The sequence below is a fragment of the Gorilla gorilla genome, chromosome 3, assembly GCF_029281585.2.
Source record: "Gorilla gorilla gorilla isolate KB3781 chromosome 3, NHGRI_mGorGor1-v2.1_pri, whole genome shotgun sequence".
In the NCBI taxonomy this organism is placed as follows: domain Eukaryota; kingdom Metazoa; phylum Chordata; class Mammalia; order Primates; family Hominidae; genus Gorilla; species Gorilla gorilla.
The window spans coordinates 107,141,183-107,168,798 of record NC_073227.2 but is presented as its reverse complement, the minus strand read 5'-3'; the positions used below and the strand labels follow the sequence as shown (position 1 = coordinate 107,168,798).

Genomic DNA, 27,616 nt, shown 5'->3' with positions numbered 1-27,616 from the left:
CACATACATATTCAGTGGTGAGTAAGAACAGAAGTGGAAAGCCTTACTTACCACAGTTTATTATATGTTTCATGCCCATGGTAATTACTTTTATAATGCCACTTGTGAAAAAATTGATCAGATTAGGATGAATCACCTTGCTGGCCAACAGTTATTGGAATGATTCTCCATGTGTGACTTCGTTGCACTATTACAAAATGTGGCAGGATAGACCTGCCCAGCCATTGTTGCCGATGTTCATTTGTAATGCTGCCTTAGGGAGATGAGGAGATGAGAGCCAATTGTTCCAGCAGCTCAGCCTGCCCTGCCAACAGTTCAGAGGAGGAGCTGCCAGTGGGACTGGAGGTGCATGGAAACCTGGAGCTCGTTTTCACAGTGGTGTCCACTGTGATGATGGGGCTGCTCATGTTCTCTTTGGGATGCTCGGTGGAGATCCGGAAGCTGTGGTCGCACATCAGGAGACCCTGGGGCATTGCTGTGGGACTGCTCTGCCAGTTTGGGCTCATGCCTTTTACAGCTTATCTCTTGGCCATTAGCTTTTCTCTGAAGCCAGTCCAAGCTATTGTTGTTCTCATCATGGGCTGCTGCCCGGGGGGCACCATCTCTAACATTTTCACCTTCTGGGTTGATGGAGATATGGATCTCAGGTAAGTAACCCCAGGGAAGCTCAGCAGTCTGTCTCTTATCCTGCCTAGGGGGAATAACTGAAACTCTTGTGTTAAACACTCTTCCAATCTTTTGGTAGAGATTCTAGTGGGAAATGTTACAAATATCACAGAGACTTGTTTGGCCATGGGTGGGCTTTCCTTTCAGTGCTCAAAAGTTACTTTGCTTATCATCATTTGCTTTATTGGCTACTGTTCTGAGCAGTGGGATGTGTTTCCTGTGTGATAGTGGAAGCAGGTCTGCACCTCACCCAGTGGCCCTTCCTAAGCTTGAGCTCATTCTTACCTACACTGGCCTCTTTAGCAACTCCTAGGACTTAAGCCAAGAATCCCAAGAAGCTAACGATTGTGGTTTGGTAGCAGCCATCGTGGTTGTGTCAGTGGCATAGTCACAATGAGACTCCCGTAGCTCCAGTCAGTGATGCCTGAGCACCTACTTTAGGAAAGAAGCACTTTAGGGGACTGGATAAAGGAGCTTTAGGGGTGTCTGGTGGCCATATCCAGCTTTAAGTGCTGAGATGGCTTGTCGATTTGACTTCAGGAGCAATGCGAAGGCTCTCAGGACTAAAATTGTTCTTTCTTGTTGCTTTGCAGATGGTTAACATCATCACTAGATTCGCATTCCTTCCCTTTAAGCCAGTGACCTTATTCCCAATTATGGTGTAGATAAATACCTCTGGGAGACATTAAGCCTTGTCCCTTATTTACACTTTAATGAGGATGAATTAGTCACATGCTTTTCTGGATTACATGTTTTGATGGGGGAAAAAAGAGCATTTGAGGAAAGAGTAGAGGGATAGCACTGGAAAAAGAGCTAAAAACAATGGTCTCTCGAGACTCTTTGCTTACTCGTGAACATGCCGTTTCACCTCCTGCCCTGGGGAAGAACTGCTTATAAATTTGAGTATTTGTTTCATGTGTATGTCATTTAGTTGAGATTCACTTTTCCATGAATGAATGAATCAGAGGTAATGACTGAGCTGGGAGTTGACATCAGTGAGAATCAGCTGCAGGTATGTGTTTCCAGTTTTCCGCTTGTGCTGAATGTTTAGCGTATGGAACATATTTCACCTATAAATTTTAATGGGCTCATACCATGCAGAATAGGAACTAACTTTCCCAAGGTAGTGTTTTTGTTTATCCACTTATGAGAGATTTGAAAAAAAAAATAACTTGATGAATTTTGTGTTTTACCTTAATGGTAAAAGCCACTCATATACAAAGCCACTAATATACACTGCTTTTGTGTTTTACCTTAATGGTAAAAGCCATTAATATACATTGCTAATTCAAATTCAGTAAAGTTGATTATTTAACTGGGAAATGATAGATATTCTTTGCATGAAGTTCATAAATCAGAGATAAATTCCAGGACCTAAAAGTTTTTGGAAAGAAAAAGGAAACTAATATTTATTAAGTGCCCCATAGGCATGGGATAGATGCTTTCATGCTTATTTTCTTCTTGGGGCTCATAATAACCTTGTAAATAGCCTTTTATTGTTCTGAATTTTACAGCTGAGAAAATTGTGATTCAGATTGGTTAAGCAGCTTGCCAAATGCTACAAACCAGATTTGAATTCACATCTGTTTTACATCAGTCTGCAGTTTAGGCACATTTCCCCCATGGCATTTAGCAACACAACTAGAATCTTCTGTTTTGAATAGCAGCATAAATCTTCAGTGTTCTCAAACACTTGTGTTCTGGGAAACAGAACATTTATTACCTTAATCTCTTATTAGTCAATGTTGTCATAAAAACACCAATGAACAGGAAACCTATGAAAGATAAAGCTACTTTTACTTTCTTTTGCCAACTCTTATCTTTAATTCACCTTTAACTTTGTTCAAATTATTTAACCTATCTAAGCCTTATCTCATCATTGGCAAAATGGGGTTAAATTTACCTATTTCTCACAAGACTGTATATATATGTATATATATGTACACACACTCAAACACACACACACATATATAGATAATAGTTTGGGATGGAGTTTCACTCTTGTCGCCCAGGCTGGAGTGCAATGGTGCGATCTCGGCTCGCTGCAACCTCCACCTCCTGGGTTCAAGCGATTCTCCTGCCTCAGCCTCCTGAGTAGCTGGGAATACAGGTACCCGTACCCGCCACCGTGCCTGGCTAATTTTTGTATTTTTAGTAGAGATGGGGTTTCGCCATGTTGGCCAGGCTGTTCTCAAACTCCTGCCGTCAGGTGATCCTCTTGTCTCGGCCTCCCGAAGTGCTGGGATTACAGGCGTGAGCCACGGCGCCTGGCTGACACAAGACTATATTTTATGGAGGAAATATATATTTGTGTGTGTGTGTGTATTCAGAGTGCCAGGCACATAGTAGTTGTGCAATAAATATTAGCTACTTTTCCTCTTTTCTTTCTAAATTTTGATTTTGAGTCTTACCAACAAAACTAAAAAACAAGCAAAAACTAAATATTAGATTTTTAGAAGCTTATAGGTACAAAAGTAATAAAATCAATTTTCAGTAGAAACTCAAATAGGTGAAAATCAAGTACGGTGTGAAACAATATCTAAGTAATTACATTTCTTCATAATTGAATACCAACAAAAAATCAGTTTTAAGCAAAACTCAGTGGATCGTCATTGAGAGGAGTTTTATCTGCTGTTAATGCTGGATAAAATCCAAGAGCAGTTAGCACAACATCTTCATTTGACACACGAGGAAGTGGAGATTTAGCTCCCTGCAGATGACCTTGAGCACGTTTCTCATGCCTTCACTCCTGCTTCATGCAGTGCACTTGCAGTTCTCCATGTGTTTGCCCCACACAGGCATTTCAGAATCCATTGGTTGGAACCGGTTTGTGCGTTCTGCAAATGAGATGACTGACGACACCCATCCTCTTGCAGTTGCCTGGGCTTGTCATCTTAGCCTTGCCCTGTGACTACCCTCATTCTCGCCATGGCCACTCAATCCACTGCCAAGCCCTGTAGCCCTTCCTCTTCTGTGTTGCTCACAGTTCTTGCTTCCTGTTGGTCTCCACTAACACTTCCTCAGGTCAGGCCCTCACAATTTCTTTCTTGGCTAATTGTATTTTCACAACAATGAAAGTGCTGTTCTCTGCACCTTTAGTCTCTCCATTACGGCTTTGCAGTAAGTGGATAAGGCAGGCTCTGATAGCAGATTGCCTATATTCAAATCCTGACCTTGGGCCTCTTCTCTGTAACTGGAAATCATAACATTACCCGCATGGTACTGTGAGGAGAAAACGAACATGTTATACATACAAAGGCTTCTCAACACCTACTAAGTTGGTAGAAACGACTAAGCCAGTCTACTTTACTTCTCCAGGTTCTTTTATTCCACTAGTCCCCTTAAGAACAATGGTTTTTAGTCAAAATGGGCTGCTCATAGTTCTCTGAGCACATCTCACACTCTTCCAGCTTTCTTTTGCCCATGTTGTTCCCACAGTCTGCAGTACCAACTGACCTTATTCTGTCTCCTCCAGTCATGATGTTGTTCTTCCTTATAACTATCCTAGAAAGCAGTTGGCTGATATGTATGAAGAGCCTTAAAAATTATCCTGCCTCTGGGCCGAGTTTGGCTGATCACGGCTGGGTTCTTTTACGTATTTTGGGGTTGGTTAAGTGTAGACTGGTCTTGGGTGGTGATATGGTTTGGCTCTGTGTCCCCACCCAATTCTCATCTCAAATTGTAATTCCCGTGTGTCGAGGGAGGGGCCTGGAATCCCCAAGTGTCAAGGGAGGGAAGTGACCCCCATGCTGTTCTAATGATAGTGAGTGATGGTTTTATAAGTGTTTGGAAGTTCCTCCTTTGTTCTTCTTCTCTCTCTTGCTGCCTTGTGAAGAAGGTCCTTGCTTCCCCTTCACCTTCCGCCATGTTTGTAAGTTTCCTGAGACCTCCCCAACCATGTGGAACTGTGAGTCAATCAAATCCCTTTCCTTTATAAATTACACAGGCTTGGGTATTTCTTTACAGCAGTGTGAAAATGTACTAATGCAGGTGGCTTCAACCTGGACAACTGGGCTCTCTTACTACATGATCTCTCATTTTCTAGTAGACTAGCCTAGACCTGATTACATGGCAGCAGCAGGGTTCTCAGAAAGGCAAAGCAGAAAAGGTCTTTTGAAGTGTTGGCTTTAAACCAGATCCTCATCCTTCCACCACATTCCATTGGCCAATGCAGACTGCAAGGCCAGTCCAGCTTCATGGATTAGGAAAGTCGATTTTGCCTCTTGATGGGCTGAGCTTCCAAGTCACATTACAGCGGACATGGATAAGGGAGGGGTGAAGAATAGGGGGCATTTTTTTCCCCAATATATCCTACTAGAGATGAACAGAATTCCTACCTTTGAGGGTAGAACATGAAAATTAAGATCTGGCAGTACGGTGTAGTAGTTAAGTGCTCTGGAAACAGCAAGCAGACCCATCACTTACTGACTGGATCATCTCGGCAGATTATGCACATTTTCTATGCTTCAGTTTCCTTACTTCTATTTTTTTATTTTTATTTTGATTTTTTTTTGAGACGGAGTCTCGTTCTGTCACCCAGGCTGGAGTGCAGTGGCGTGATCTCGGCTCACTGCAAGCTCTACCTCCCAGGTTCACACCATTCTCCTGCCTCAGCCTCCCGAGTAGCTGGGACTACAGGCGCCCGCCACCACGCCTGGCTGATTTTTTGTATTTTTAGTAGAGATGGGGTTTTGCCATGTTAGCCAGGATGGTCTTGATCTCCTGACCTCATGATCCGCCCACCTTGGCCTCCCAAAGTGCTGGGATTACAGGTGTGAGCCACCGCGCCCGGCCAGTTTCCTCACTTCTAAAATGAGAAGCATTCCTACATCATGAGCTGTTGAGAGGATTGAATGAGTTAATATTTCTAAAGTGCTTAGAATCTCACTTGGCATAAAATGTGATATGAACTATTATTATTATTATATAAGGCAGGCAAAAGAACATCGTGTCCTGGGGTCTGTGTTTTAGTCCCTGCTCAAGGAGCTGCATGCCTAACCCTAACCCTGTATATAATGATATATCATAATATATATGTGTCGTGTTTTATCTATTCATCCATCAACGGACAATTGAATTATTTCCACTTTTTGGCAATTGTGAATAATGCTGTTGAGTCTCAGCTTTCATTTCCCTTGAGTGTATGCTTAGGAGTGGATCTGAGGTTAAATATTAAGTATTTTGTGACTATAGGAAAAGCAAAGCAAAATATGAAGTCCAAATGTCCCCCTTCCTCTACCCTAGTCTCTCCTGAAACTACTGCCCAGAAATGTTTCTCTTGTCTGTCTGCATAATCCGAATTATGTAACTCTTCCTTATCATCTGTTGGAAAGCATTGCAATAGCTGGGCTACTTGTCTGCCTCACCTACTATATCTGTAAGCTCCTGGAAGGCTTGCTCATCTTTGCTTGCACTGTACCAGCCAGGTAGTGGTAGGCACTCAGTAAACATGAGTGAATGAGTGAATGACAGTTTCCGATTGCCTGTGTGTATTACAAAAACAACCCTCAAAAGAGGTCCAGGCCAGGCGTGGTGGCTCACACCTGTAATCCCAGCACTTTGGGAGGCTGAGATGGGCAGATCACTTGAGGTCAGGAGTTCGAGACCAGCCTGGCCAACATGGCAAAACCCCATCTCTACTAAAAATACAAAATTAGCCAGGTGTGGTGATGCATGCCTGTAATGCCAGCTACTCAGGAGACTGAGGCAGGAGAAATGCTTGGACCCAGGAGGCAGAAGTTGCTGTGAGCCGAGATCACACCACTGCACTCCAGCCTGGGCAAGCGACAGAGCGAGACTCCATCTCAAAAAAAAAAAAAAAAAAGAAAGAAAGAAAGAAAGAAAAGAGGTGTCCATTTATTGATGCAACTCAGGACAGCTCCCACTGTCTTGTCTTTTCTTTTCTTTTTTTTTTTTTTTTTTGAGACAGGGTCTTAGACTCTGTCATCAGACTGGAGTGCAGTGGTACAATCATGGCTCACTGAAGTCTTGGCCTTCTGGGGTCAAGTGATCCTCTCACCTCAGCCTTCTGAGCAGTGCAGCTGGGACTATAGGCATGCGCCATCATACCCAGCTAATTTTTTATTTTTTATTACAGAGACGAGGTCTCACTATGTTGCCCAGGCTGGTCTTGAACTCCTGGGCTCAAGCAATCCTCCCACCTAGGGTTTCCAAAGTGCTGGGATTACAGGTGTGGGCCACTTATGCCTGGCCTCCCACTATCTTTGTTTGAGAACTTTTGATATATACAAGAGGTCCATTCTTCCGTAAGGATGTATATATGTCCTCAGCTGCAGACAAAGGATTCTGACCACTGGTGGTGTTGGAGCCTGTGGAGCTCAGTGGCCAACTTTGACCTTTGAACTTTAAAGAAGTTCTTGGTCCTTCAGTAGAGAACCTGGAAATAGAACTTCAAATTGTTCAGGTCTATCTGACATGTCTTGGTGGAAAACTGAAGGTCCTTTGCATTTAAGGCTTTGGAGACAGAACGGAGACTGAATTCATGAGACTTCATGCAAGCTTCCATGTCTCTATGTACTTTAGTTTCCTTATCTATACAATGAAAATAATACTCACACATAGAGTTATTATGTAGATGAAAAGAGAAAATGTATATAAAAGCATGAGACATAACACCTAGCACATAGTGCTCAATAAATACTCATTATTATTGGAAGGCAGCGACAAGGGTAACATTTATATTGAGGGATGGAAAATCGGGCCTTACGCTCTATTCTAGGGTCAAATCTGTTGGTATGATCTTATAGCTCACTCCGTGTCCATCTGGTTAGCTGGATAATTTTTTATTTCTTTCAGTCGGAAAGCAAGTGTATACTTTCATAGTTTTGAGGGTCAGAGTTCCTGATTTTATGGGATTTTTGAAATTAAAACAATTTATAATAACTTAATCTCCAATTGCAAAATGTTATTGACACTGCATTTTAATGTAATGTGTATATATGTAATTTCCCTGCTTTAAGGGAGGGTTCAAGACTTACCTGTTTGTCTAGACTTGCTGAATATGTCTCATTATTTTCTGTAATAGTTTGGAGATGATGATGCTATTCTTCTCAATGCAAGTGGAATCTTGTTATACTGAAGTTAGATTTTGCCAAAAATTTTCCTATACATGAAAAGTCAAGAGATTTACTTAGCCACATCCTCTGTTTATGCTACATTGGAATTTCATGGCTAAAAATACAAGGCGTGACTTTCCACTGTACTCACAGGCATTCACTGTGTACTTTTCCAGCTTTGCTGGTATTTGTAACAGTTGGCAGAGCACCAGGATAACCTCTTGCCATCCTTGACCAATATCATGATCACTATGGGCTTGAAAATTGTATAAAGATGGAAGCAATCACATATGTAATCAAGGATATAGAATCAGTCGGATATAAATCTCACTTTGCTTCCCATAATCATGAATCTTACCTTTCTGCTGTTTGAGCCAAAGCCATTCAGTAGAGAAATGTTGTGCTGGTTCTCCAGAAGTTCAAGAGTAAAGTGATATAATATGCAATTCCATTCAGGACTTGGTAATATGGAGTCAAGGAATGTAGCACTATCATAGACTAAGAATTTGGAAAAAACTTTCTAAACATCCTCTTTGTGGATACAGAGGTTTGAGAGCTGTGGCAAACTGCTTTTTTTCTTTTAAATTACCTACTAGTCAGGAAGAAATCTTTGCTTAAAGTAAGCATTCTTAATAGGATAAAATAATTTTGGGTTTCATATGGAATAAAATATAAGCAAGAACTGCTAAGACAAGTTTGAAAAGGGAAATTTATGTGGAGGTATTTGCCCTACCATATATGAGAACACTGTAATTAGTCTAGTATTTGTTCAGGAAAAAAGAAAGTTATTTATCAATGAGCTAGAATAGAATTTCCAGAAAATATTTTGTGTACACTTGGGCATTTAATATATGATAAAAGTGACATTTCAGTATAGTGGAAAATGGTTTATTTTAGTAGATTATATTGACACACTTGCATCTCAATATATTAATAGAAAAAATGGATTAGTCTCATACCTGTTACCATGCAAAATATAAATTTTAAGTGAGTTGAAAATATAAGCATAAAAGTAAAAAGTAGAAGACAATATTTGAATGCCCTCGGATCAGGGTAGGTTTTTAAGATAAGAAACTCAGAAGCCATTAAAAAAACAGCTCTGACTATATAAATGTTAATTATGGCAAGTCATAAGCAAAGTCAAAGATATACACCATGCTTGGAAAAAATACTTGTATTATTCATGGTAATATGAGCCCTAATTTTAAAAGAACTCCTACAAGTTGAGAAGAAGAAGTCTGACAAGCAAGATTGTTTAGAGAGGAGGACACAGAAGAAGCCACTTGACATGAAAGAAAGCACAACCTGATAGAATCCAGAGTGTCGGCTGGGTGCAGTGGCTCACGCCTGTAATCCCAACACTTTGGGAGGCCAAGGTGGGTGGATCACCTGAGGTCCGGAGTTCGAGACCAGCTTGTCCAACATGGTAAAACCCCATCTCTAATAAAAATTAAAAAAAAAAAAAAAATTAGCCAGGTGTGGTGGCGGGTACCTGTAATCCCACCTATTCCAGAGGCTGGGGCAGAGAGAATTGCTTGAACCTGGGAGGTGGAGCTTGCAGTGAGTCAAGATCAGGCCACTGCACTCCAGACTGGGTGACAGAGTGAGACTCCAGCTAAAAAATAAATAAATAAATAAGAGTGTAACAAGAGTGAGATCAATTTTTCAGTGCTGGCGTGACAATTAGAAGGGACTGATCACATCCGTAGTAGGCAAGATTGTGAAATGTAGCAATCTTTTTGGAAAGTAATCTGAAAGCATATATTTAAACAAAAAACACAGACTTTTACATAGCAATTCCACCTTGGGAATTCACAGAAAGAAAATAATCATTTCGAGTGAAGTATGTATGAGAGTGTTTATTATAACATTATTTATAATGGCAAAAAACTAAAAGCAACTGACCTATGGTTAATGAAGTGATTGAAGAAATTATGGCATATTTAGATTATGGCATTTTTCGCAGTTCTTTAAAAGAATAAGTTTAAATGTATTGGTCTGAGAGGATGTCTGTGATAGATGAAGTGGGAAAAAAAGCAACCAAGTTGCAGAGTAAGGTATATTATAAGGTTCCTTTTTTTATTTTTAGAGACAGGGCCTCCTTCTGTCCCCAAAGCTGGAGTGTTGTGATGTGAGCATAGCTCACTGCAGCCTCAAACTCCTGAGCTCAAGCCATCCTCCTGCTTCAGCCTCCTGAGTAGCTGGGACTACAGGTGTGTACCACCACATTCAGCTAATTTTTGTACTTTTTTTTTTTTTTTTTTTTTTGTAGAGACCAGGGTCTCTCTATGTTGCTCAGGCTGCTGTTAAACTCCTGGTCTCAAGCAATCCTCCCAATTCAGCCTCCTAGATTGCTGGAATTACAGGCATGAGGCACTGCACCTGGTCTGATTCCTTTAAAAAGAAAAAATAATGAAAGAAAAAAAGTCCTATTGATTTAACAAACAATCATGAAATAAATGGACTGCTTAAAAGAAAAATAAAAGAGTAGAAGGATGTACACAAATACTTGCAAGTTATCTAAGTCTGGATTTCTGAAAGGAACACCGATCAGCTAAATATTTGCTTCTTAAAATTTTACTTGCTTTTGTCCTGGAAGAGCATAATTTTTTTTTTTTTTTTTTTGAGACAAGAGTCTTGCTCTGTCACCCAGGCTGGAGTGCAGTGGCACGATCTCGGCTCACTGCAACCTCCATCTCCCAGGCTCAAGCAATTCTCCTGCCTCAGTCTCCCGAGTAGCTGGGATTACAGGCGTGTGCTGCCACGCCCGGCTAATTTTTGTATTTTTAGTAGAGACAGGGTTTCACCATGTTGGCCAAGCTGGTCTCGAACTCCTGACCTCAGGTAATCTGCACGCCTTGGCCTCCCAAAGTGCCGGGATTACAGGCGTGAGCCACCATGCCCTGCCGGAAGAGCATAATTTTATAGAAAGTCTCTTTTTCTGGATTGCTATGGGGCTGTTTACCATTTGAACTAAGTATAAAGGGGTCATTTCAGTAAGATTTTTACCAATGTTCACCTGGAGATACATGACATATGAGGGAGACAGAATATTTCCATAGCACCAGTGTGTTGACATTGGTTCATTCTTTGATTCATACATTTATTCAGTAAGTATTTAACGAGCTCTTCCAATGTGCTGCAGCATGAGACTATGCCAGGTCTCCTAGAGATGGAGAGGAAAATAGGACCTGGCTGTCCTGCCACTCACTCTGGCGCAGATGGACAGGTACATAAGCACTTGCGTAGGGTACAGCATGTGTATAATTCATGAGCCAATGTCAATAAAACCATGTCCAGAGGGCCATGGATTCAGAATCCTAGAAGCAGGATTGCTAATTTTCCTAGATATTGCCAGACACCCTCTGTGGTGTACCATTTTTACCAGCAATGAGTGAGAGCACAGAGGGAATCTTTTTAGTATCATTGAAGTAAAACAGATGCTGCTTTGTCAAGAGTATAAACATTCTTCTGGCAGAAAATGTTAAAGTAGTCATAGACGTATTATTTTATAGACAGGGTAATTGGATGGAAGCAATGGTGATATATATTAGGAGGAAGAGTGACAGATGACTTGTAGACCCAATAAAGTGCTGAAGGACCTTCTGTCTATGCAGAAGACCTTGACATATGAAGGGCCTCCTCCCTCTCCTTTGTAGAGCAGGAGGGCAGTCTGCTTCTCAGTCTGTCAGTCATTTGTGCCTTGAACACAGAATGAGCACAGTGTCTATAAACAGTTTGTACATGCTTAAACAGATTGTGTAATTTTTTCCAGCAAATTGAAAGATAAAATATTTGACTGGTCTGATGGGTATCTTCTTTCCATTTATTTTCTTTCCCCTAATTTTACTAATGCATTCTTTCACTGGTTCTATCACTCAGGTAGGTACAAAATACAGCCTTAACTTGGGATTTGGGAGTGAGACTGAGATGGAAAGAATAGATTTGGGATGGAAGGCACCAAAAAGTGGGGTAAAGTTGAATATTTCTTCAGTTCTCATCCTCCCTGATTTTTATTGGCTTTTAGCCTTCATTTGGGAGCTTTCTTTTCTTAGCTTTCATGAAATATAACCTCCCAGCTCTCCACTGACTTCTTTTTTAAATTTTATTTTTAATTGACAAGTTAAATTATGTATATTTATGGTGTACAACATGATGTTTTGCTTACTTGCTTCTCAGATCCCAGCCTGCCTGCCTTCCTTCCTTCCCTCCTTCCTTCCTCTTCCTCCCTTCCTTCCTTCCTTCCTTCCTTCCTTCCTTCCTTCCTTCCTTCCTCCCTCCCTCCCTCCCTCCCTCCCTCCCTCCCTCTCTCTCTCTCTCTCTCTCTCTCTCTCTTTCTTTCTTTCTTTCTTTCTTTCTTTCTTTCTTTCTTTCTTTCTTTCTTTCTTTCCTTCTTTCTTTCTCTCTCTCTCTCTACATGCACCATGGGCTCTTCTTCCTCTCACTGGTTTAGAGCAAAGGAGGCTTTACAATATATAAAATATTAACTATCAGTTAATGTAACTAAGTGCTTTTCCCTAAATAAATTTAGACTAAAAATATGTGTGGAAAATACAAAAACACAGTATATTATGGCCGGGCGTGGTGGCTCACGCACTTTAGGAGGCCGAGGCAGGTGGATCACCTGAGGTTAGGAGTTCGAGACAGCCTGGCCAACATGGTGAAATCCTGTCTCTACTAAAAATACAAAAATTACCTGGGTGTGGTGGTGGGCACCTGTAATCCCAGCTACTCAGGAGGCTGAGGCAGGAGAATCACTTGAACCCAGGAGGTGGAGGTTGCAGTGAGCCGAGATTGCGCCACTGCACTCCAGCCTGGGCGACAGAGTGGGACTCCATTTCAAAAAACAAAACAAAAAACCCCAAAAAACCTGCAACAAATTACAAATGTGTGAAGCAGTAACTTAGTTCATACAATGTAATAACAATATAGTAATTGTCTTAGTCCATTTTGTGCTGCTGTACAGGATACCTGAGACTGGTTAATGTATAGAGAAGAGAAATTATTCCCTTACATTCTGGAGGCTGGGAAGTCTAAGATGAAGGTGCTGGCATCTATTGTCTGGTGAGGTCCTTCTTGCTCCTCACGTGGTGGAAGAGAGAAGGGCAAAAAGGAACAAACTTCCTTGGTGGAGTCCTCTTAAAATAGCATTAATTCATTCATGAAGGTGGATTCATCGTGACCTAAACACCTCCCAGAAAGCTCCACCTCTCAATACTGTTGTCTTAGGGATTTGATTTCCAACCTATGAATTTTGGAGGACACATTCAGACCATAGCAGTAATCACGATACACAGTTTTTGAGGACTTCAAACCAAGTACTCTTCCCCCTCCATCACAGACATTATGTACTTAAAAGTTCCTAAGATCCGTTGCACTTAAAATGTGTTAGCCTTTTTACTTAGAAACAATTAACCTCAATAATAACAGAGATAAACAAACCAGTTTTCCAGTAGAAATCATTCTGGATTTGTTGAACAAAGACCACAACTTCCTTCTGATGGTCTCAGTTGTTTTCCTGGTAAAGCTATGTAGCATGGCTGTTGGTTTTGGTTTGGTTCGTCCGGCTCACAAACCCACATTTCACTTTCCAAGGTGGCCAGAGACAACCCCAATAATGACACAGATAAACAGACTGGTTGTCTTTAGAAATCTTTCCAGGTTTGTTCACCAAAGACTGGATGTCCCACTATCACCTTACTTAACACAACCCCTCTAACTGATGCTAAGTGACTCAGCTTTTTTGTATATCACACCATCATTTTGAAGCCTAGAAATCTTACTTTGTACTCTAACTCATCACTCTACTTCAATCTCAAATCTCAGTCCCTTCCTTTTCTTTTCTTTTCTTTCTTTCTTTCTCTCTCTTTCTTTCTTTCTTCTCCTTTTCTTTCTTTTCTTCTTTTCTTTCGTCTTTTCGTCTTTCTGTCTTTCTTCTTTTTTTTTTGAGATGGAGTTTCACTTTGTTGCCCAGGCTGGAGTGCAGTGGCATGATCGTGGCTCACTGCAACCTCCGCCTCCTGGGTCCAAGTGATTCTCCTGCCTTAGCCTACCAAGTAGCTGGGATTACAGGCACCTGCCACCACACCCAGCTAATTTTTGTATTGTTAGTAGAGACAGGGTTTCACCATGTTGGCCAGGCTGGTCTCGAACTTCTGACCTCAGGTGATCTGCCCGCCTTGGCCTCCCAAAGTGCTGGGATTACAGGCATGAGCCACCATGCTTGGCCCAATCACAGTTTCTAATCATAGGATCACACGATATCAGGATTGGAACAGAATTCTTAATTCAGTCTAGCATCTCACATCAGTTCCCTTTCTCTGTGGTTCTGTACCTTCCCTTGCCCTAACCAACTTGCTCTGTCTGCAGGTCAGCGACTGTGGGGGTCACTGCCCTATCCAATGGGGAGCTTATGGCATGTGGTGTTTGCGTGACTTCTTCCTGACAGATATTTATTAACACTTCATACTGGCCAGGCGTTTAGTCAGCTTTGTGGCATTCTAACTTGCTGATATGGTTTGGGTGTTTGTCCTCTCCACATCTCATGTTGAAATGTGATTCCAGTATTGGAGGTGGGGCCTGGTGGGAGGCTATTGGATCATGGGGTGGATCTCTCATGAATGGTTAATGCCATCTCCTTGGTGATAAGTGAGTTCTTGCTTAGTTAGTTCACATGAGATCTGGTTGTTTAAAAGTCTGGGACCTCCCCTTTCTCACTCTCCCTTGCTCCCCCTCTGGCCATGTGGGATGCCTGCTCCCCCTTCCCCTTTGCCTTCTACCATGATTGTGAACTTCCTGAGGTCCTCACCAGGAGCACATGCTGGAACCATGCTTGTACAGCCTGCAGAACTATGAATCTCCTTTATAAATTACCCAGCCTCAGTTATTTCTTTATGGCCATGCAAACAGCCTAATACACTTCCAATCCCCTTGGTACCAGAACTAGATATCACAAGAAAAGAAAACTGCAGATCAATATTTCTTATGAATATACATGCAAAAATTTTCAATAAAAATACTATCACACTGAATCTAGCAACATAAAGGATTATACACCATGACCAAATATGATTTATTTCCAAATGCAAGATCAATTCAATATACAGAAAAATCAATGTGATATACTATATTAATAGAATAAGGACATAAAAAGAAAGAAGCTGTGATATATGTTAAAACATGGATAAACCCTGTCTTAGCCCATTTGTGTTGCCATGAAGGAATACCTGAGGGTAGGTAATTTCTAAATAAAACAGGTTTATTTGGCTCGAGGGTCTGCAGGCTGTACACAAGAAGCAAAGTGCCAGCATCTGCGTCTGGTGAGGGCCTCATGAAGACCCCACCCATGGTGGAAGGTGAAGAGGAGCAGGCATCACGTGGTAAGAGAGGGGAGGGAGGTGTCAGACTCTTTTTAACAACTAGAGCTCGTAAGAACTGAGTGAGAACTCAGTGAATCCCATGAGAATGGCACCAGCCTGTTCATGAGGGATCTGCCCCTGTGACCGAAATATTTCCCACTTGCCCCCGCCTCCAACATTGGGAATCAAATTTCAACATGAGAGTTGGAGAGGACAAACAGCCAAACTATTATCAAACGTTGAAAATGTTATGCTAAGGGAAAGAAGCTAGACACAGAAAAAAGGCTACATGTATGATTCTGTTGATATGAAATGTCCAGAACAGGTAATCCTATAAAGACGGAAAGTAGATTTGTGCCTGCTAAGGGCTAGGGGAAGGAGGGATTGGGGAGTGACTGCTAATGGGGATGGGGTTTCTTTCTGGGGTGATGAAACTATCCTGGAAATGGTGCTATTATTGCATAATGTTGTGACTATACTAAAAACTGCTGAATTGTGTAATTTAAAATGATGAATTTTGTGGCTTGTGGATTATACTTCAATAAAAAAGAGCTAGATAAGAAAATAATTCTATAGTGCCTAGCAGAATTTTAAGGCAAGTAGATAGTAAAATAAATATGAGGTAATTGATGGATGACAAGAACTACTGGAAATCTCTTTGTAGACCACAAATATAGCCATCGTTTGTTAAACAATGGGAGAGAAATGAGCTCCAAGGAGCTTAGTCCATGTAATCTCTAGGAAATTGTGTCCTAGGAGTTGCTTTTGGTAAAGACTAAATTCTTCATGTCCAATGCTCCCTCCTAAGCATTGTATTAATTTTACTTTCAGCATCAGTATGACGACCTGTTCCACCGTGGCCGCCCTGGGAATGATGCCACTCTGCATTTATCTCTACACCTGGTCCTGGAGTCTTCAGCAGAATCTCACCATTCCTTATCAGAACATAGGTCTGTATGGGCCTGGGAAATGGAGGACTAACAGTAATGGTGATGATACTAATAATAGCTGTTCTTAATTATATAACTCTTTATGCAGGGATTTTTTTGGTAGTACTTAATTTAATCCCTTAAAGAACCCTACAGTATAGATTCTGTTACCAGTTCAATCTCCTAGGTCTTCAGGCTTCAAGAGGTTTAGTAACTTGATCAAGATTGTGCAGCTGGTAAGTACGGAACTGGAGTTCTAACCCGGGAATCTGACTACAAAGTGCAAACTTTCATCCCTATAAGAGTGCATTTTTGAAAAAAAAAGAAAGCCAGATAATTTACTTTGAAAAAGCAAGAATCAAACCCTTATGTAATTAGACTATAAAGCAATTGGACTCTTTATGCTCCAAGGTTTAACTGGATCTAGTGGCTCTGATTAGACCTTCCTGTGACTTCACCTTTCACATTGCCTGCAAACCTTGACTTTTTCTTGGAGGTTGAATGTAAATAATTCTTACTGATTATGAAAACTCCTCTACATATCACAGTCTCACCCATATCTCTTTCATTACCTCCTCTTCTGAATATTATTTCTCATGAAAGTCTGCCATTTTCCTAAAGATCTCTGTGGGTTTAGCAAGCTTAGAAGAGAAATGTGGTGAAATGATCTGCCTTTTCTAGTGTGGTCAGTTTTTGAAAAAGTGATAGGCACTATGTTTTTGTTTTTTTTTTTTTTTGAGACAGAGCTTTGCTCTGTCACTCAGGCTGGAGTGCAGTCGTGCAATCTTGGCTCACTGCAACTTCTGCCTTCTCCTGCCTCAGCCTCCCGAGTAGCTGGGACTACAGGTGCAGGCCACCACACCCGGCTAATTTTTTTGGTATTTTAGGAGAGACAGGGTTTCACCGTGTTGCCCAGGCTGGTCTCAAACTCCTGAGCTCAGGCAGTCCACCCACCTTGGCCTCCCAAAGTGCTAGGATTACAGGCGTAAGCCACCGTGCCTGGCCAACACTATGATTCTTAAGACTCTCAGTGTCAATCTGGTGTCTCAGGTAAACACCTTGAAGGCTTACAACCCATGGCCCATAGTTCAAAACCATGAATGAACCCACTTCCTCACAATAGCGGGAGCCCACTGAATCTGTAAAATTAGAGGGAAACCTTAATTTAGAAACCATGATTTTATGTGCAACTTTTTTTCTGATCAGTAAGTTATTTAATATATTCTGCTTTGATAATATGTTCTGAAAGGCACTCACAAGACGCAAAATGTTATGAGCAGCTTATATAACTTTGGAGCCAATATTGTAGGCATTTATCCAGATTTGGGAAGTGGCATGGGAAAATGTCAGTTTAAAGCTGTTATCTAATTGAAATAGAAGTTGTTGGGAAGTACTGTGCAGTCAGGGTGAGAGGGAAAACCCTCTGATGGATTTTTCTTCTCTTTAGGAATTACCCTTGTGTGCCTGACCATTCCTGTGGCCTTTGGTGTCTATGTGAATTACAGATGGCCAAAACAATCCAAAATCATTCTCAAGGTGAGCGACTTCATGGCCACTGTTGGCACGTCCTCAGACTCAAGGGCCTGAAAGACAGAAGTGAGCAGTGGCTGGGACAAGTGAGCTTGTTGAGTACGGCCCCACACCCAGAAATTCTTACACGTCCTGCGGTTTGGATCCAGGGATCATATTTCCTCCACCCTGTAAGCCTTGCTTTGCCACTCCCATAGTTCTGTACCCTGAGGCTTATGACGCCCTGGAAAATAAGCGACTATTGATTTAGTGTCAGGAAAGCTAAAGCCTGTGTGTGGACAGAAGAGCCCAGGCCCATCCATAAACAAGGCTTCACACAGGTGCTCTTGAGGCAGAAGCTGTTCAAGTGAGCATGAAAGGGAGCCCCAGTGTTTAGTAATACGGCTGGTTTCTTGGAAGAGTAGGAGGAAGGGCTGTCTTGCAGAAGCATTCCTGGGGTCATGGCCAAAGCTGTTGTTTGTACACGTGAGCAAGGGCTGCTGACTACATGAATAAGACTGTTTAAATGAAATCAGGAAGCACTGAGGAGTCTAGCTATGGAATGATGGTGACTAGAACTTTCTACCTCCTCTTGTCTTTGCAGTCCTGCCCTTTGTCTGCTGGAGAAACAAGCAAATGTCTTTGTTAAATGGCTTTTAAAAATAATTCAAGAGGCCAGGTGCAGTGGCTCACATCTGTAATCCCAGAACTTTGGCAGGCTGAGGTGGGAGGATTGCTTGAGGCCAGGAGGTTGAGGCTACAGTGAGCCATTATCGTGCCATTGCACTTGAGCCTGGATCACAGAGTGAGACCCCATCTCTAAAAAATGAAACAAAACAACAAAACGTAAAGAGGAGGCATTCTTAACAATGGTGTGAGTCTCCTAGGGTGCTTTCCATTTTTTTTCTGATTATGTATCACTTTAGCAGATAGAAGGTTGTAATATGTGTGGCTTTCATGAAGATTTTAAAAATGTTTCAGTTATATTTTACATTTATAAAGAAATAAACATTTGGGGTTATTTAGAGTTTCAGGTAGTATATCTCAGTTAATTTTGTTTTCTGGTTTATGGTTTGGCGTGGTTTAAGCTTTTGCCGTTTGGCTCTACTTCACAGAACATTGCCACTCTATATGCCTGTGCTAATGGACACTGTTTTCCCAGTTATGCACAAGGCCAAACCATTCCCACCATTCCTTCAGTGCGATGGAGAATGAGAGGAGAGGGCTTGCCAAGCAGAAAATCAGCTGGGCACAGAGAGCTGGAGGATGGCTTAGTATAGTACATTTGTATTGCATATGGATGACTTTAACATCAATAGTGCACACCTGATTTTCACTCTCCTTTTTTAGCTGTACTCATGGAATAAAGTCCCATCTTTTCCACATTTATTTTTAAAAATTAATTAAGTTTTTGAGATAGGGTCTCGCTCTGTCACTCAGGCTGGAGTGCAATGACACAATCATAGCTCACTGCAACCTTGATCTCCTAGGCTCAAATGATGCTCCCATCTCAAGCTCTGAGGTAGCTAGCACTACAGGCATGCACCATCCTGCCCTGCTAATAAAAAGATATTTTTAGAGACAGGGTCTTGCTATGTTACCCAGGCTGGTTTGCAACTCCTGGCCTCAAGGGATCCTCTGGCCTTGGCCTCCCAAAGTGTTGGGATCACAGGCATGAGCCACTGTGCCTGGCCCCTTTTCCACATTTATTATTGTTATTTCAGTAGGAGAAAATTTCCAGTGTGGTAGTTATGATTTTGTTTACAAAACAAGAGGAGGGAAATGATCATGGAAACTTCTTGCTTTTCAAGTACTGTATCTTTGATTATTTTTCTTAAAAGGGCATTTAACAACAACAACAATAACAAAAATAATGCTTTTGGAGTTTCCGGCTCCTCTATCAGTCCATCAGTGTCAATGGAGAAACCAGATACATTTTTTTACATGTCAGTTTTATTTTCTGTAACGAGCAGATTTAAAACTCTTTTCTTTTGGGTATTTCATAGGATTTATGGCAAAACTTTTAATAATATGCATAAATATTCTAGACTACCTTAGTAAAAAAAAACTAGGCTAATGTAATCATTATTTTAGTATATCTTCATTCCCTGTTCTTAGTTCCATTTTAATTTTAGATCTGACACATTTTCTGAACAAACTTAAGTGTTCCCCATTTGCTCTTGGTGGATATTAAACTTTGAAATCTTTGGTAGAGAGAGGAAGAGGGGATGTTACATTCAGAGGCTTTCTTTCTTTCGTTTTTTTTTTAAATGGAGTCTTGTTCTGTCACCCAGGCTGGAGTGCAGTGGTGCAATCTTGGCTCACTGCAACCTCCACCTCCTGGGTTCAAGTAATTCTCCTGCCTCAGCCTCTTGAGTAGCTGGGATTACAGGCATGTGTCACCACGCCTGGCTAATTTTTGTATGTTTCAGTAGAGACAGGATTTTGCCATGTTGGCTGGATGGTCTTGAACTCTTGACCTCAGGTGATCCGCCCACCTCCGCCTCCCAAAGTTCTGGGATTAACAGACATGAGCCACAATGCCTGGCCAAGAGGCTTTCTTGTCTTAGCATCCTTTTCTTAGGCAGGGGTCTAGTCTGTCTCTGTATTTGAACAGTAAAAATGACCCCCAGAACACATTTATGGTATATTGGGTCATTCTGTTTGTTTGTTGTCTTCTCTAGTTTCCTATGACCATCCTCCTTCACATCCTGAATCATTTCAAATCAAGGTTGACACTGTAACTAGGTACACAGTTTACTGTCTACATGATATGAACAGGAGCTTGCCAAGATCCTGATTTTCCCAAAATACCCTAGGCTATGCTTCCTTCCTATTTTATCTAAATCTCAAACTATGCAAAATTTTGTTATTGTTGGCTTTTGTTTCTGTTCTTGTTAAACAACAAAAGTAAGAGACAGTATCCATTTGGGAGAGGATAGAGGTCTCCATCAGTATTTCTCATGTGATCATGAGTATTAGCTCAGATTGTCCAATGAAGAATGGGTAAATTTTATTTGGAGAGGAGAAGGACAGGGATCAAAGCAGCAGGCAGCTGCTGGTGGTTGAAGGGGCGGTGGGAGGGGAGGCAGATGGTCAGGCAGGGCAGACGTCAGACTGGAGGTCACAAGCAGACGGTCATAGAGGTGTGTGCAGGGGTGTTGGAAGCTCATTGTCAGATTCCATTCATTTTACACTTTTGTTCTACCCACAATAGAACTCTACTACCCAATCCTTTTGGCAAAATCTTCTACTTGAAGAGAAAGGTAGATATGCTAAAGCGAGACTTAGATTTGTGTCAAACTCCACCAATTTCTAACGTAGGCAAGTTACTTGACCACTTTGGAACTCAGATTTCTCCTCTACTAAATGAAATTGTATTCAGTCATCTCTAAGTCCCTTCTTTGTTCTAAAATTTCTAGATCCCAAGCATTTTACAACCTTGATGGACTTTCTATGATAGAGCAAAAAACCCTGAGTTTATATTCACTTATTTTATTGTTTGCTTCAGATTGGGGCCGTTGTTGGTGGGGTCCTCCTCCTGGTGGTCGCAGTTGCTGGCGTGGTCCTGGCGAAAGGATCTTGGAATTCAGACATCACCCTTCTGACCATCAGTTTCATCTTTCCTTTGATTGGCCATGTCACGGGTTTTCTGCTGGCACTTTTTACCCACCAGTCTTGGCAAAGGTATAGTTAAACTATCCATAAACTTTTTTTGAGGAAGGTAAATTTAACACACTGCCACTGGTAGGCTTTGCTGCCTGTGTCAGGAGACATGAACAGTTTTGACTTACATAGTGGAATGGACAGGATAACTAAGCATAAAAGAGGGTCATTCATGGCAATTCATGGAAAATATTGTGGCAATTCTGTATGTAAATTAAAGCAAAGGCCAAATTGATAGGAAGAGATAAATTTAAGTTAAAAAAGAATAGAAAACGACATGTATTTGATTCCCACTTTGTAGAAGAAAGCAAAAAGAATTCTATGCATCAAAATATACTGGAAGAAATACACCATATGGTAACAATGTTTAATTTTGAGTAGCGAAATTAAGGATAATTTTAGTTCTTTAGTATTTCCTTGGTATATTTTTGAAGCTTTTCAATAAGTATGTACTACTTTTAAAAGCAGAAAAGAATTACTAAAGAAGAGTAAACTATGCAGTTGAATTCCAAAGGTGAAAGTTGGGAATTTTTAATTGGCTTTATGCTACTTCCAATCCACTTGGGGAACATTTAGGGTTGTACTAAGCGCCCGGTAAAGCTTTACCCCATCTATCTCATTTACTTCTTACTACAAGCTTGAAAAGTAGATCCTGTCACTACCCTCATTCTACTGATGAGCAGACCCTTCAGAGAAATTAAGTGACTTGACCAAGTTCATAGAGCTAGAAAATTGTGGAGTTCGGATTTGGACCTGGGTTTGTTTCCAAATTTAACAATTAGGAACACAGTCTGTTGAGTGGTTGAAATGCAATTGGCTCTGGACAGAAAGTACTCCTATGGCAAGATGTAGTCCACAATCCCATCTTTTTCATACCTGATAGCCTGACAAAGCCCAGGACTGAGATTTGGCTCATGAATGGTGCAGGTGTGAGTTCCAGCTTTGTAGCTTAATCATATCGAGTTTTTGACAAAAGTCTCAAAGAAGTGAGGGTGGTTTGAGGCAAGTGTAGCAAGCAATAGAGTAAGTAGAAATAACATATGAACACAGAGCTTGCCCTGTACCATTGACAGCATTTTCACCCCCTCATTACACACCCTTGTTACCTCCCCATTCCAGTCCAGCTTGCACATAGGTGCTTGTTTGTTTTCTGAAACACCTCTTTTATCTCCTCACTTCCACGTATAAAACACTGCAGACTCCCTTTATAAATTGGAGACGTGAAACTGCTTAACTCAGCCCTCAACATCCTGCCCAGGTCTTCCCTCTATTCCCTCCTTTGTCTTTTCAAATGAGGTTTACTTCATTTTATGCAACCAGAAAACCAATAAAATATAGAAAAGTAGAAAGCAAAAAGAAAAATTATTACCAAACTCTTTCACCAAAGATAATCATTTTAGGAATTTGGTCTTTATTCAGGGTTTTTGTGTTTATTTATTTATTTATTTATGAGACCTCTGTTGCCCAGGCTGGAGTGCAACCTGTGCCTCCTGGATTCAAGTGATTCTCGTGCCTCGGCCTCCCAAGTAGCTGGGATTACAGGAGCGTGTGCCATCATGCCAGGCTAATTTTTGTATTTTTGGTAGGGACAGGGTTTCACCATGTTGGCCAGGCTGGTCTCGAACTCCTGACCTCAGGTGATCCACCCACCTTGGTCTCTCAAAGTGCTGAGATTACAGGCGTGAGCCACTGTGCCTGGCCTTGTTTATTTGTTTTTAAGTGTTGGTTAGTTTATATTGTTTCATATGTCTTTCAAAAATATATATATGATTTTCTTTTTGTAGAGACAGGGTCTTACTCTGTTGCCCAGGGTGGTCTTGAATTCCTGGCTCAAGCAATCTTCCCGCTTCTGCCTCTCAGTGCTGGGATTCCAGGCATGAGCCACCATGTCCTGCATCATATCTCTAACTCAACTTTCCATTCTTGTCTCCTCCAGTCCTCTCCTCTCTGCAGACTGGCTTACAGTATATGCAATGCCTGCTGAACAGGCCACACTCACACCTCTCCCTGGAACTTTAATTTTTATAATATTTCCCCCTTATCAAAAGCTTCTTCTATTTTTTTCCATCCTTAAATCCCACTCCTCTGTGAAGCCTTCTCTCACCCCTTCTGCCATTTTCTAAATTTCTACATCTGCGTGGCCTTTGGCCATACTTTGTCTTGTGTTGTTGCTGAACCTCTCCTGTGTGTTTATCTTGTCTTTTTACTCAGATGCCTAGGGCAGGGTTTGCAAAGCCTCACTCCACCGTGCCTCTCAGAAGACCACCTGCAGAGTAGGCACTCAGCAAATAACTATGGAATGAGTACACATTTTCAGTGGCCTGAGGTCATAGCTTCTAATTGTTATGATGCATATGAGAAAATATTAGAATAGTTCTTATTGCTAGTGCGTTACTCTTGAAACATTTTCTTTTCGGTAGGTGCAGGACAATTTCCTTAGAAACTGGAGCTCAGAATATTCAGATGTGCATCACCATGCTCCAGTTATCTTTCACTGCTGAGCACTTGGTCCAGATGTTGAGTTTCCCACTGGCCTATGGACTCTTCCAGCTGATAGATGGATTTCTTATTGTTGCAGGTGGGTGAACACCCATTGGGTAGGAAATAACTGATGGGAAATTGTTCACCCCAACTTACTTTTTTTTCAATCCAAACTTGCATGTACCGCCCCTGTGATACACTTTTTGAAAGCCTGACATTTCTGGGGACGATAAGGCGCATAGACAGGATAGTTTGGCGCACAAGTGGGAGTTTCACAGAAAAATATAAAAAGCCATCTGAAAATGAGCTTACAATTATAAACAAATATACTTCACAAACGTGAATCCACTATCAGAACTTAGACTTCGTAGCTTGTTAAGACAAGATCTCTATGAGCAATCATTGAGCTCCAAAGTGACATTTGCTGCACTTAAGCGTTGATTTGTTAGGTCTCATTAAAAGCCTTGAGGTCTCCCAAATGCCAAGTTATTTCAATGTTTCTGTGACTAAGACTTGTGCTGAATGGCTGTGAAATGTTTTTCAAATATGAAATATTACACATATACAAATATTGAAATATATATGTGTATGCACATGTGATCGCAGCCAAATATACATTACTTTGGACTCTTTTATTATGTTTGTTCACAGAGGGTAAATTTAAAAATATATATAATGCAAGAACAGAAAACCAAATACCTCACTTATAAGTGGGAGCTAAACATTGGGTGCTCATGGACATAAAAATGGCAATAATAGAAACTGGGGACTACTAGAAGAGGGAGGGAGGGGGCGAAGGTTGAAAAACAAACTGTTGGGTACTGTGCTCACTACCTGGGTGATAAGATCGTTTGTTTGCCAAACTTCAGCATCACACAATATACCCAGGAAACAAACATGCACATGAATCTCAAAGTTGAAAAAGAAAAAAATATATATGTGTTCACATACACATATATATTTTAATCTTGGGCCATGGTAAATTTTTGCTGCTGTTAGGGAATTGGGTCTGAGTAAGACTCAATGATTACTGATAGAACTGATTATATACTGATTGCTGATTGTTATTATTATATACTGATTACAGATATAACAATCAATATAACAATATCAGGAATACCTGGGGCTTAATTTCCCCAACAGATAAGAGAAATCCTATTAGAGTCAAACTCATGGTCTCAGACCCAAGTTTTCTTTCCTTCTCATGGAGAGACTGAAGGAAGCATCATTTCTGGCTCATTCCCAGCTCTAGCCCAGAACCCATGAGAGTGTCCTACTCCTAGTAAGCACTCGCAGTATTTGCCAGCTGACTAGCTGAATGAATGAATGAATGAGTGAATGAATGAATATATGAGTGTGTAAGCTGTCAGCAACCTGAGGAATGAGCCTCAATCACAAGTGGTTCATCCAGACAAAACAGCCATTCTGATACACTGAATCCTTCTGTTCCATAGCTTTCTCTCTTCCCCCCTTCTTTTCCCTGGGTGTTTATACATACATGATGCCACCCAAACAAACACCTGAAGGATTGACAAGTGTACAGTGTCACCAAATTAGACTCTTTGTTAAAGTGATTGTTAATACTTGTATGTTTTAACACCTAGCATATCAGACGTACAAGAGGAGATTGAAGAACAAACATGGAAAAAAGAACTCAGGTTGTACAGAAGTCTGCCATACGAGGAAATCAATTTCTTCCAGAGAGACCAATGCCTTCTTGGAGGTGAATGAAGAAGGTGCCATCACTCCTGGGCCACCAGGGCCAATGGATTGCCCCAGGGCTCTCGAGCCAGTTGGCCACATCACTTCATGTGAATAGCAGGGACTTGCTGGCTGGACTGGCCCCCTTCTTTTTCAGTGGCCAGTAAAGACAGTGTGCAGCTGACACATGAATCTTGTTGGTAGGGCCAGTGTGAATATTTAAGTGTTCAATGTTAGAATATTTATATTTTCATGTGGATTGTGAATTGTGATGGGATCACTTTTGGAGATTCCCATTTCAGGGAGTTTCTTCTGGGGGTTAACATAACGTATCAATGAGCTGCCTTGTATGTTCTTGTCTTCCCATGCAGCAAATAGTACCTGGCAGTAGGTAAAAATCCTTCATTAGGGGAACTTATCCTTATGTTGTGGATTTTTTTTTTTTTTTTTGAGACAGAGTCTTGCTCTGTTGCCCAGGCTGGAGTGCAGTGGCACAATCTCGGCTCACCACAACCTCTGCCTCCTGGGTTCAAGTGATTCCCTTGCCTCAGCCTCCCAAGTAACTGGGATTACAGGTGCGTGCCACCATGCCTGGCTAATATTTTGTATTTTAGTAGAGATGGGGTTTCACCATGTTGGCCAGTCTGGTTTCGAACTCCTGGTCTCAAGTGATCTGCCGGCCTCAGGCTCCCAAAGTGCTGGGATTACAGGCGTGAACCACTGCACCCAGCCACGTTGTGGATTTTAATTGAACAAGAGTTAGAACTCCAAGTAGAGGAGATGTCACCTCATACTGCAGGGTGACGCAGACCTATGTGACTTCTTGACTCTGGGCAGGTCCTCAGGTGCACTGAGAGGAGAACAAATGGCTCTTATAATAAATGGGGCAGTTTTCTCAAATGATTACTATTTTTAAGAAATTGAAAATCATTTTGATTATAGATGTAACACAAACTTGGAAAGAATTTAAAACACACATAAGGTTAATAATGGAATGCCCTGTATTTTCACTCTCTAAAGATTGACACATATGGTTGGGCACAGTGGCTCATGCCTGTAATCCCAGCACTTTGGGAGGCTGAGGTGGGCAGATCACCTGAGGTCAGGAGTTCAAGACCAGTCTGGCCAACATGGTGAAACCCCATCTCTACTAAAAATACAAAAATTAGCCAGTCATGGTGGCATGCACCTGTAATCCCAGCTACTTGGGAGGCTGTGGCAGAAGAATCACTTGAACCCAGGAGGTGGAGGTTGCAGTGAGCTGAGATCACGCCACTGCGCTCCAGTCTGGGTGACAGAGTAAGACTCTGACTCAAAAAAAAAAAAAAAAAAAAAAAGAAAGAAAGATAGACCCATGTGTATCCTTCTAAGCTGTGTATGTAAACTGTATCATTTTAAGAACCTTGAGATCATTCCATATATTGTTTTGTAAGTCACTTGATGACACATTATGGAACATCTTTGAGTGTCAGTCTGTGTTGACCTACCTCATTCTTTAGTATAGTAGTGATGTGGAAGTATTCTATTGTGTGGAAGGACTGTAATTTATTTAACCACTCCTTATTCATGGACACTTAGATAGCTTTCAGCTTAACAGTGTTACAGTGCTGTTACAAACACTTTTGCCTTTAGGTGCAAGTATTTCTGTAGGCTCACTTCCTGTGACTTGAATTTCCAAGCCAATTGCTTACCGAAATGTATGACAGATTGCTATCTGGCAACGTCGTACAGCAGTGCCTGAGAGGGCCTGGTTTCCCACAGTCTCACCAGTCAAATGAATCATCAATTTTGATTGGTTAAAACATCTCATTTAAAATTTCATTTAGGCCGGGCGAGGTGGCTCACGCCTGTAATCCCAGCACTTTGGGAGGCCGAGGCGGGTGGATCACGAGGTCAGGAGATCGAGACCATCCTGGCTAACACGGTGAAATCCTGTCTCTACTAAAAATAAAAGAAATTAGCCTGGCGTGGTGGCGGGCGCCTGTAGTCCCAGCTACTCTGGAGGCTGAGGCAGGAGAATGGCGTGAACCCAGGAGGCGGAGGTTGCAGTGAGCCGAGATCATGCCACTGCACTCCAGCCTGGGCAACAAAGCGAAACTCCATCTCAAAAAAAACAAAAAACAAAATTTCATTTAAAAACTGAGTGAACTAGAGCATTTTTCACAATCACTTGCCAACTTATGTCCTTTGCCTGCTTTTCTATTGTATCTTTTCCTTTTTGATGTATAGA

General features: G+C 41.4%; 2 protein-coding genes across 2 annotated transcripts in view; both read left to right on the top strand.

Annotated features, from left to right (window-relative positions):
* Positions 1–16,036, top strand: part of C3H4orf36 (chromosome 3 C4orf36 homolog) — a 56,270-nt gene extending 40,234 nt beyond the window's left edge. The window contains exon 5 of the mRNA XM_063705414.1: positions 15,932–16,036. The gene's annotated coding sequence lies outside the window, so the exon portion shown is untranslated. The remainder of the gene's footprint in view (positions 1–15,931) is intronic.
* Positions 271–27,616, top strand: SLC10A6 (solute carrier family 10 member 6). Its single transcript, XM_004039079.5, has 6 exons — positions 271–647; positions 15,932–16,050; positions 17,477–17,565; positions 21,050–21,225; positions 23,625–23,782; positions 25,290–27,616. Exons 1-6 carry the CDS (start codon positions 271–273, stop codon positions 25,502–25,504), a joined length of 1,134 nt encoding a protein of 377 aa, XP_004039127.3. The 3' UTR covers positions 25,505–27,616.